We start from the raw sequence: 12,214 nt of genomic DNA on the forward strand, positions 1-12,214 counted from the left end.
ATATTATGGAGAACTTTGTCACTTCTTTCAGTGTACGCGAACATACACTATGTGTGACTTTTGTTGCCGTGCACCTTAGTGCCGTCCTATGGCACGTTATTGTTTTGTGGATCTTTAGAACATCCTTTGTACCCCTGTCCTACTTAGCGCCGTCTGGGATCATGTGACACCGTCCGTGAGGCACCTTACACCCATGGCATCAGTTTTCTCGTAGTCTTCTGTACTTACGCCTCGGTATTACTTAACATTCTGCAGCTCCGCTCAGAAGGGTCTCAGCAGAATGACATCATATCAGCTTTAAGTGCCACTTTTCCTTCAAGGTGACAGGCGTAAAGGACTTGGAAACGTTAGCTTTTCCACCTTGGTTACTCTGACGTTGTATCAGAACTTTATAGGGCTAGGTTTCTCACCCTTGGAAGACGATAATTACTCATTCCCACATTAACTAAAAAGAATGCCATGAGGATTAGGCCAACACTCAGAACTTTGCCTAAGGGCAAAAAAAAAAGTTACTTCAGTTTTAAAGCGTTCGTCTGCTGCCTCTAGAGCCCCGAAAGGGAACCATTTTTTTCCAAGTTTATAACTTCCGAGATGGAATGTTGAGAAGGTCCTGTGGGTTGGAGGAGTCTGAGAGCATCGGGAAGGGACTGCACCCATCCTGAGCAGGAACGCCAAAGATCCCAAAACCTGGACAGATTCTTGCCTCAAAGAATTCCTTTTAATTGTCTCACCTAAAGTTTGTTTGTTTTTTTTTTTTTTTTAAATTACCTGTACTAACCACGGCACCACAGAAGGCTGTGACCTAAGTCTGAACTGAGAGCCAGCCGTTCTCATAGACATTTTCCAAGTTGATAGAGGTAGTGTCAGTCTTGCATACTTCGGGGACTCTTCACCACTGCCAATACATTTTTTTTTATTACTACCCCTTTTAATAATGAATAATTCTTTTGGTAGTCTAGAGTTTTGGGTTTGCTCTATATCAAACTAGAAAGAAATAATCTTAATAATCGCATCTTAATATAAATCCAACATGTTTGTTTTTTCTAATCTTGCCAAGACTTGAGGTAATTTTTATTAAAAGGGAAGCTCCTTCCTCTTAGCCGATTACATCATTTGCTTACGTCACAGAAACTGTCATTTTCCTCATGTAACCACTTATTTTTTAGCATCATAAGTAAATGAAAAAAATGTTTTTTCTTCTTGTTCAGGATGGCCTTCCATTGGCTATGTAGCTACCCTGGCCTCCAACTCATGAATAAAATAATCTTTTCACCTTAACTAATTTACTAGTTTTATGCTTTGCTGTATGATCCCTAAAGCACTGTTCTACAAATATAAATGATCTCTGGTTACCTGGGTTAAAGGTCAGGTGGTGATAGAGAGGGTAAGGAAGAAACGTAAAAGATAGGAGTTCAGACAGAACAAGGACCACTTGGACGAGTGATGCGGGTAAGTGATGAGAACATTTTACAAACTCTGTGAGCCTTCAGAGATAAACATGACTGACTTGTGAGGAAAGTGCCTTCCTGCCTTTCTGATCTGCTTCAGCACGGAGCTACATAAGAAGTGCTTCAGTTGTACGGGATTTCTCCTTGATACACGAATTTTTCCTCTGGTAGTCTTGCGTTGTGAAACCATTAACTTCTATTTATGTTCTCGGGTCCTACACCCAGGGAGTGTAAGGAATGTCTTGAAAATCAGCCTGCCTGACAGATAATGGACATAACCCTAGACTATTCTGTATCCATTTCTAACCATTCACCAAAGTCAGTATTAATTACCAGTTTCTCCTTGATGTTCTTCATGGGACACTTTCTTTAGTTTGGACAGATTCCTCACATCTATAATCAAAGAACGGCATCAAAAGTATCACAGTCCCTTACTAAGGAGAAAAAAATGATTGTATAATTGGATCCCTTTCCTTGAAATCACCTGCAATGAGAAAGAAATCTTTGAAACTGTATTTGGTGTATAGAGGCAAATGCTACCCAGACTACTCAGCTCTGTGTCTACTATTTAAGTGTAGTATCCTACGGTAACTTATCTTTCATTTTCAGTCTTTAAAATTAAAGACTGTGATTTCCTTTCCATTTGAGACCATAAGACTTTGACACATGTAAACATCAAGTAAGGTTTTTACTTTAAAACACAAACAAACAAACCAAAATAAGACAAAAAAAGAAGTTCCAATCGTTCTGCTGTGAGAGAAGCTAGCAAAGACACAGCATCCATCTACAATGCCAGATGCAGCAAACCCCTTAATCTCTAAAATAAAATGCCCACTCAGCTATAGTTGTGGCACTTCCTGTGCCTTCTCGTTTTCCTTATACCTGATGTACATGTGTAGCATCCCCTTCAGCTCTTGCAAAAGTCGAACCCCTTTGTTGTTCTGAACAGGAAGTGTAAGTGCAGTAGGAAGAGGACAGATACTGTGTCACTAAGTGACATACATGACTCGCCTTTACTTTTAGTGTAAATTCGCTGGCACAATGTAACTTAAACGACTGCATTACATTTTATATACCTATCTCACCGTCATTATGTGCAAACAACCTATTTATCACCTATAAACTAATATCTATGATGTAATAAACGGTAGTTATCAGCACAACAGAGTTCTAAGTGAGGACTGGGGGTGCCGTTCAGTTGAAAGAGTGTTCGCCTTGCCGGCAGGAAGCCTGGCTTCCCATCTCTAGTGCTCTAACCTGGCTGTGCTGACTCATGTCTGTAATCCCGGTAGGCTTGGGAAGTCCTGGCTACCAAGAGAGTTCAAAGAAGTCAGCCTGCAAACAGAGATTCCAACCCTGTCTTTCAGAACCAAATACAATAATAAAGTTGGTAAATTATAAGCATGTGGTATTGAATTGGGTAACCTCAGCATTGCAGATGAGCACAGTAAAAACACAACTCTTGTGTCTAATCACACATAGGAAGAATATGCTTTTTTTTTTCTCTTAAGAAATCTAGACTGACTGTTTTAACCGAATCAAGCACATTGCTCTGATGGCCACTTTACACTCCTGCTTGACAGGGCAATACATTTAACTCTGAGAAGGGTGGGCATTTAGTTTTGCTCAGTACAGAAAAGATGTAGGACTTAGAGAAGAGCTCCTTCAGAGTTTTCAAAAATGCAGAAACATATCAATTTTTACATAACATCTTGCCTGCCAAAGATTCTATAAGAACTGAGTGTGGTTACTGTAATGGTGAGCACCTGACACGCCATCATTCCAGCACTTGGTGAGAGGGAAGCTGAGGCAGGGTGATTTTATGGCCTAGGATGCCTAGGAGACACACACACACATGCACGCGCGCGCGCGCGCGCGCGCGCGCACACACACACACACACACACAACCAACCAGTTAAAAAAAAAGGACATTTTGTGCCAATACATGGAAATAAGCCCATACATGATTTAAGAACAAAATGTCTTAAAAACAAGAAAAAGCCAGTAAGATGGGAAAGGTACTTATCGCCAAGCCAAATCAATGCCCTGCATGAGATCCTGGGGCCCACATGGTAGAAAAGAATTAACTCTTCCAAGCTTTCCTTTAACTAAGACACACACACACACACACACACACACACACACACACACACACACACACACATAATATACATGTACAAACAACATTTAAAAGAAATCTTGTATTGAAAAGAACAAAACCAGTATGGGACATGCACCTATAATCCTATCACTGGGGTGCCTAAGAGGATTTTGAGTTTGAGTCTGGCCTGAGCTATGGTGAGCCGAAAATCATACAGTCAGACTCTGTCTCAACAAAACAAAATCACCAAGAAAACAATGCACTAATCAAAACCCCATCAAACCTGTGAAAAGATATGGTAGAAGCTACAGGATAATAAAAATCAAGTAATCTAAAACGTAATACTATTTTCTTAAATGCTTAAATAGAAAACCAATCAAATGCAGTCATCTCTCATTTAATGGCTGGAATGTATTCTGAGAAATGCGTCCTTAGGCAAAGTCACTGTGCTTACACAATAGGTGGTAGTCAATCACACTTGTGGCCTCTGGATGCTATCCAGATTTGTGGTGCTGGTGTAACAAGGCATACTGTTTTACAGTTAGTTTTTTTTCTGAGTACTTTTATACATTAGGAATATAATCTAAAACAAGGGGAAGTAAATACACAAAGCACCAAGATATCAACCAGGAAGTATTACGCAGTGTGCATAGATGTATGTGCTGTGTATAGTTCTGTGTCTAGCAGGGCAGTGGGCTTACCTGTGCTAGCATCCGTCCATGTGCTGTATATGTTATACTGTGATGTTGCAATGGCTGTGCACCTAGGTGTTAGAAACTTCATAGCTCTGCTATGATCTCCTGGTATACCTTGGTATGTGTTTCTTAAACATCATGCACCATAATGTTTTACTTAAGAAAAAAAAAAGAAAGATATAGATGTTTAAAATTATGTAAACAATACTGATTTTTGCAGATGATCCTCCAAATTTTTCTTACCCATGGAAACCATCTAGTTAATTAAATAAGTTTAAATCACAGCCAAATCTTAATGTCTAATAAAACATTTTCATCACTCTGTTGCCCTTCAATGATCTTTTATACCCATCCCATCTGGTGCTTTATGGGGACTTGACTAGAACAATCACGTATCCAATATGTACATTTTCTTCCTTTTTAACTGTTTTATGTTTCTAAAGTAATGAAATTTATTAATTTTCAGCTTTATGATATACCATGCTGGCCAGCTTAATGAACCTGAGTTCAGTAGAATGAACAGTGTTCAGAGAAAGCAGGGGAGTTTGGAGAGAAGAAACTTGAAAGGAACTGTCCATCTCCTGGCTGTCTGAATTTGGATTTTACTGCCGTGGTAAACACCATAACCAAACACGACTTGGAAGGGAAAGGGTTTATTTCAGCTTATAGTTGTAGTCCATTACTAAGGGGGCGGGCAAGAACTCAGGCAGGAAACTGGTGGTGGAAGTGTGACCCGAAGCCGGGGCCATGGAGGAACACTGCTTCCTGGCTTGCTCAGTTTGCTTTTCTACACCACCCTGAACCACCTATTAAGAGGCGGCATGTTTCACAGAGGACTGGGCCCTCCTCTATCAATTAGTAATCAAGAAAATGCACTACCGACTCGCCTCCAGGCAATCTGACGGAGGCATTTGCTCCACTGATTCTCCTCTTCCCAGATAACTCCAGGTAACAATGTCTTAGGACACTGGCTACTGTAAACAGGGCAGCAGAGATAGGAACACAGCCATAAGAACATGGCTAAGCAATTATCGGTTTCGGTGCGTGCCAGGGGTGGTAATAAGTAGGTTTGACCAAAGTCCTATTTTTAGTATACACACACACACACACACACATATATATATTTGATATATAATGTTTAAAAAATTTGGGGGTTATAAACCATGGGATCGGGGATCATCCATTTATAATTTATGATTGAGGGCAGAAAAAAAGAGGAGGGGAGGAGAAGAGAGGAGAAGGGAGGGGAGGGGAGGGCAGGGGAGAGGTGAAGTGAGGAGAGGAGAGGGAGGGGGGAGAGGAGAGGAGAAGGGAGGGGGGGGAGGGGAGGGGGGGGGGGGAGAGCAGAGGAGAGGAGAGGAGGAGAGGAGAGGAGAGGAGAGGAGAGGAGAGGAACTGGAAGACAAATAGCTACTCTTCTGTTGCTGTGATAAACCACATGCCCAAGGCAACTTAAGAAAGGGAGAGTTTATTTTGGCTTATGGTTCTAGAAGGATAAGTCCATGATGGGGAGGCATGGCAACAGAGGCAGGAAGCTAAGAGACGACATCTTGAACTGTGAGCAGGAAGTAGAAAACTCTTTTTTTTTTTTTTTTGGTTCTTTTTTGGAGCTGGGGACCCAACCCAGGGCCTTGCTTCCTAGGCAAGCGCTCTACCACTGAGCTAAATCCCCAACCCCAGGAAGTAGAAAACTCTTACTCAAGTACAGCAAATCTTTATATTCCCAAAGCCCACCTCCAGATACACTTTTTCCATTAAGGCTCTACCTCCTAGACTTCCCAGCTGGGGAGCAAGAACTCATATACATTAGTCTATAGCAGGACTATCATTCCAACCACCACACACTCTCTCCTTTTATTGTTACGAATAACAGAGCTATCCTGTCAGTAAACTAACCAACTCAGACATTTTCACATACATTATCTCATGGATTCATACAACACTGGGACATTAAAAAGATTACTAATCGTTTTGTTTATAAAGAGCAGTTAGATAAACACCTAGTTTGAGACTTATGCAAGTTCTTAACCGTACGTACAACTGGTTGGAACTCCTACTGAAACTCTTGTATTTAGTGATGCGTGCCCAACAAAGGTCCAGAAGGTGAAGTGTCCAGCCTCCCTGAGACAGTTCCACAGAGAGAACAAAGACAAAGCCTAGCAGCCTCTATGCGATGCTACATTATAGGAGCAAGGAGACAGACTAGTGGACTTGTCAGACTTGCTTTACCAGTAGCCTTGAGATGTTTCCAGAATACTAGTTAATTCTTTAAAGGTTCTGTAGTTCCTCTCTTTGATAAGCCTTCTAATGACAACTCTGGAAGATAAATAGAGAAAAAAAAATCTAGCAATCTACAGAATGTATACATAAGTAGTGTTGACATACTTATTAAGATAAATTGTAAAATCCTTCAGTCAGAATTTGTGTGATTCCTATACACATTTATTTCACTACTTAGTTTTTGTAAAAGTTTTACTTGCTACCTTTCCTTTTAACAAGAAAACAAATACATAGCCCCACTTTCCTTCAAACAGTACAATGGAACAGGCCAGTAAGGTAATGGGGGGGGCATGAACACAAAAATTATAAAGATATGGAAGTATTAAAAGCAAATTAGTCACAAAGCAGGTTTCCAGTACACACTGGGTAATACATATTCACAGAGAGCCATTCTGGTTCAAAAGGTCTTTAATTTAGTTAAAAATCTCTTCAAAATAGAGCACAGTTTTACAGAGTTCCTAGTATCCTATTATACAGTTACTAATTAGCCTTCCTCCTTATATATTTATATATACTTCATATATGCAGGCAAAGAAGGAGGTTATTTGTGATACAACATCACACAATTAATTACAGTACCAGCTCCAGTGGCACAGAGCAGCTTTAGACAGAGACATCGCAGACAGGAAGAACCACTGGCAGCATCACAGCTTGTCACTTTCCAGTCTCTGCTTCTCATCCTGCCCCGCCTGTCCTAGGCGAGATAAAAGTTTGCTATATGCTTCCCTGTTTAAGGGGAGGAAAAAAAGAAGAAATTCACTTATGGATTTATAAATGAGTTTATAACAGATTTAGCACTTAAAAATAGTATCTAATGAGTAAAGTCAGGTGTCAGGATTCATGCAGTTTTTAGTGTAACTTATATGTACAAAATGACAGTGCAATGAAGCAAGCGCTCATTACCATCTGAAATGATATAGTTCCATAACAATGCACTCATGGCACGCTGTTTAAGGCTAACAATGGCATGATCACAATAGGGACGTGGTTCACCAACACGATTATGGAATATAAGCATTACCCCAGGACTTGGTGTCACAACACCAGCACGTGATTTCTTTTTTTCCTTTACCTTCTCCTTATCTTTAACAGTTTGAAAAGAAAATGGTGTTTGTGATCATCTGTAGTACTTCCTGGTGTTTGAGATTGTTTTTTCTTTAGAGAAGGGAGAGGGTTTATGTAGGTAGAGATACAGGTGAGCCATGTCACTCCTGTGGCTTGGCTCCAAGAGGGCAAGACTGGTCAGAAGGCTGAGGCAGGGTCTACAGTGGCCAAATTTTATGGTTCTTTAACATATCCACTATTTGATATGCTGTAAGACGTATTCTGCCTAGAAGTTCTTTCATTATTCTAAATACCTGTGAGATTCTGAATCTTTAAAATGAGTCTCTTTGTGAACATGCCTGGCCACAAAGAGTAGCTGTGTGTGCAAAGGGAAAGCCGCCCCGTGGGAGGGCTGCCCAGAAGGAAAAGGGAGCGAAGATAAAACATAGATTTAGAAAGTGTTAAGTCAGCAATTCTGAGAGAGTGTGTGCTAGCCATGGGAGGTTTGGAGGTGCCCAGCCATTGAGTTAGCTAAGCCATGTTAAAATCTAGAGGTTGTGAGTGTATCTTTCATTCATGAATCCAGAGCTCTTGGGTGGGTACAGAGCCGCACACTCCTGCTGGGAGCACAGAGCAGACTCCATAAAATATTTACTGCTACAAGTAGCACATCAGCAAACGCTGTTGTAGTAGTCCAGTGGGCAGGGTTCACAGGGAAACTCCAGCCTTTCCATGAAAACTTCTCAGACCCCAGATGCTAGCAGTTTTTGCCAGGGCATGTTTTATGGTATGAAAAGGCACTGTTTCTTTAAGGCTCTGATTCGAATCGATCTAATCTTTGCTCTGTAGAAAGCAGGGGCCAGCCAAATTCTCTATAAAAGACATATGCCACTGGGACGTACGTGAACTTTGTAAGTTTCCTTTTAAACATTTTCATTTACTGTGCTGCAAAGGTGGACTCTTCTAGTTAGCTAATGCCATAATTGTTTAGGATGTCTCTGGGTAAACTGACATAGAACTCCATAGTAAAATGGAATATATGTCATCTGATTGAGAATATGCCTTCAGAAGATCCAGCAGCAGGTAGGCTTGTAAGGAATTTTTTAAAGTAGTGACTGATTTGGGAGGGCACAGCCCATTGTGGGGGAGTTCAGTCCTGGGCTGCTAGTACTGGGTTCTACAAGAAAACAAACTAAGCAAGCCATGAAGAGCAAGCCAGTAGGTTAGCAGCACCCTTCCATGGCCTCTGCATCAGCTCCTGCCTCTGGGGTTCCTGCCCTGACTTCCTTCAGTGATGAATTATTTACCGGGAAGAGTAAGCAGAATGAACATTTTCATCCAGAAGTTGCTTTTGGTCAACTATGCAGAATAAAGAATTCCATTCTGTAACATGGCTTAGGACACACTAACAGTTCCAGTACTGACTCCTCTAAAACCATAGGTTTATTCTTAGAATGACAATGACGCCTTTGTCTAAATAGCCAACACTATTTTTGGATGGGTTGTAAGTTTATAAAACAAAACAGAACAGAAAACCCTAATCACGTATATGTAGTCAAATCCATACTGTCACCTGCCTTACTCATTGTCACACTGGACACAGCTGGGTAGTTGATCTGTCAATATGGAATTTATATGACAAGTCACCTGAGGCTTCGAAATCCAGCTCTCCCTAAGGACACTGTGTGTTGAAAAGATAAGCACCAGGAGGTGTGCAGCTTTGAGGTGGGCATTTCAGCAGGAACATGGTGATGATGCATGACCCCTGCTAAGTCACACGACTGTCTACCCATGCAAGCATTACAAAAGTGACAACAGTCACAGCATTGAGGCATTCTTCATCTCAAAAGAAAACATCCCATTTTCCTAAATGGGCAACAAAGCATTTTAATAGAAAGATAAAGCATGCATTATAATGCATTATATGGTACACAAAATAGTCTAATCAAACATACCTTTGTGCAATATTTCTGCCGAGGCCCCATTTCAGCTCGGAATCCTTCAGAGACTGAGTGAGGGTAGGAATCAACTGGATGCCAATGTGCTGACTCAGTGCTGCTACTGTCTCCAGGATGCTGTATACTTGATAACTGTATTGCATACCATAGTCCTGGATGAACTGCCTGAGAGCAAAACAGACAACCTCAGAGTCAGTTTGGGCCAGTGATTTACGTTATAATCTCTTCTCACCACACAGGACCATTACTTCATAAGGACTGAGAGACTGTGCATGGTAAGGCCTTATATGTTTGCTTAACTACTGGAAGTAGGGTAGTCTCCCATAGTATGGCTTCACCTTCAACACTTTATCCACTTGCCTCCGTCACCGAGAACGTTGGGATTACTAGTTTGTGTCACCATGCCCAGCTTGTGGACACTTAGAGAGTAAAACAACAAAAATGATTGGAAGGTGAATCAGGTGGCTCAAAAAAAAAAAAAAAAAAAAAAAAAGTAACTCTAAGGACTTTTCATGATATTCTCCCCTACAAACCTGGGATACAAGGAGCATGAAAGGCAGTAAACAAAGTCACACTTCCTAGTTATTTTTTTAGCCTATCACATGTCTGTATTAGTCAATATAGTCATGAAAAATTTATTCATATCTTTTTACATGTTTTAAGTGAACAAAAAACCTTATAGGCAGAAAGTCTTTATAAATAAAAAAAAAATTACGTCTAAAATTTCCACATTCCACAATCAATAAAACAAAGATTTGACCTTTCCTTTTCTCCTATGGTGTTGGAATGTTCGTGAATGTTTAGTATAAAGTGATCATAACTAAATTAACTGGAAAGAGCAGACAAGCACCAATTATGAGACAAGAGGAAGAGACCAGGAACCAAATATGCAACGCAGAATAAAAGAAACACACCTCAAATCAAGTGTCATGTCGTGCCTGGACGGGGACATGTGACAGGATGCACAAAAGCGAGCAGGCAGACCCCTCAGGGAGAAATGGCACAAAGACTCTGCCCTAATAGAAGACTCCAATCACAGCTAAGGAACTCTTGGAAACTTCAGTGTGTATAAAGCAAGTCGGAGGACCAGGGACAGGCATTTTTACACAGCATCCCCAGGAGCAGGTAAGCAAGCTCCGAAGGCCTGTGCACCTGTTGTTGGAGCTTACACTTGCTTGTGTTTTTCTTCTTAACCACATTCTAGATTCTTTCTCACTGAAGACACAAGTAATTTCAAGTCAGTCAGCTTACCTTTCTCCTTGGCACTTTTACTTTTCAAAAAAGCAACACAATGTAACAAAACCACTGCCCCAAATACTGTAATTGAAACACTGTAAACAAGTAGTAACACATTATGTTTGGGATAATTAGTTATTTAAAAAGCATGTTGGCCGTCAAATGGCTGGCAACCCTCTCCTTGCCAGTTGGCATGTTTTCTAGTTACCTAAACAGAGAAGTCAGCTGGGTGGCAGGTCCTCCTTCTGACCCCACTTGGCAGGTTTTTACCATGCACTGCAGGTTCTCTGTGGCCAGCCTTTTAACTAGGAGAAAATGATAGGATTACACAATGTGTCTGAACTGACCATCTGGATCTTCATTTTTAACACTCTTGATTTAGAAAAATATGTTGTTTTCTTCAAGTATCTGCATACTTTTTTTAAGTTTTCAAGTGAAATAGTTTTAAGTTTGTTTGTTCTGAAGAATACCTAAAAAGTTTAAAAATCTATTTTGAGTCTCAAAGCTGAAATAATGCATATGAAGATGTTTTCTCTTTAGAAAGGTATCCATATTCAAAACCCTTTCTACCCCAGCTTACAGATTCATAAAGACAAAAGGGAGCCTTTTTAAAGGCATAGATTTGCAGACATATTGATTTTATTTTTAAATTCACAGGAGCCTACCTTTCATCCCCTACAAACCTTTAAGTAGCAAACCAGACCAACCAATGTACCTTTGCTTTAAATTACCAAACATCTGTATTATTTATTTAACCACATTCTCTAAAATGCTGTGCCTGAACACACAGTGCAAAATACTGCTGCAGTTCGGATCTTAAATGTGCAGCAGCTTTTGTGTTGAGTGGCCAGCCCTCGGTGCAGAGGAGAGCGTGCCTCTTCCTTTTCCTCCACTGTTTCCACCGTGGCAGGTGAGCATTCTGCCTCCATGTGTGTCCCTCAGGATCACTGGCTCACCTTAAGTCAGGGAGGAGGCCAACCAATTACAGACTGAAGCTTACAAAACAGAGGCAGGCAAACCTTCTGCACTTCGTTATTTGTTAGGCTCATGTGAGGCTGACTAATAGAAGCTACAGTAATAAAAGACCTGAGCAAAGTGTGTGGGAGCCTTAGCATGCTTTGGCTTTCTTCTGAGAACAGGGTTTCTCTGTGTAGCCCTTGCTGTCCTAGAGCTCACTTTGTAGAGCAAGCTGGCCTTGACCTCACAGAGATCCACTTGCCTCTGCTCCCTGAGCGCTGGAACTAAAGGTGTGCACTACCACGTGCAGAAGATTGGAAACTAGTACAGAGAAAAGATTAGCATGCGCTTAGTGCAATAAACCTCTTGTTTGGGGCCCAAAACTGTTCCAGTGCACATGGCTCAGAGTGGAGTAGATGCCTCACATGCGGTGCAGCAAGTTTTAGCATAGTCAGAGCTGTGCCAGTGTCGCCGGAGTCAGGCTCGTACCACTTC

The 12,214-nt window shown here is 41.1% G+C and overlaps 1 protein-coding gene across 1 annotated transcript in view; it reads right to left on the reverse strand.

Moving 5' to 3' along the window:
* Positions 1 to 6,917: 6,917 nt before the first annotated feature.
* The window catches only part of LOC116902795 (protein MMS22-like), a 112,448-nt gene continuing 107,151 nt past the window's right edge, over positions 6,918 to 12,214 (reverse strand). Inside the window, exons 22-24 of the mRNA XM_032905135.1 lie at positions 10,971 to 11,067; positions 9,524 to 9,691; positions 6,918 to 7,250 (exon numbers count right to left, since the gene is read on the reverse strand). Coding sequence (XP_032761026.1) covers positions 7,169 to 7,250; positions 9,524 to 9,691; positions 10,971 to 11,067 — 347 coding nt within the window. The 3' untranslated portion in view covers positions 6,918 to 7,168. The remainder of the gene's footprint in view (positions 7,251 to 9,523; positions 9,692 to 10,970; positions 11,068 to 12,214) is intronic.

Source organism: Rattus rattus, chromosome 1 (assembly GCF_011064425.1).
Source record: "Rattus rattus isolate New Zealand chromosome 1, Rrattus_CSIRO_v1, whole genome shotgun sequence".
Taxonomy (NCBI): Eukaryota; Metazoa; Chordata; class Mammalia; order Rodentia; family Muridae; genus Rattus; species Rattus rattus.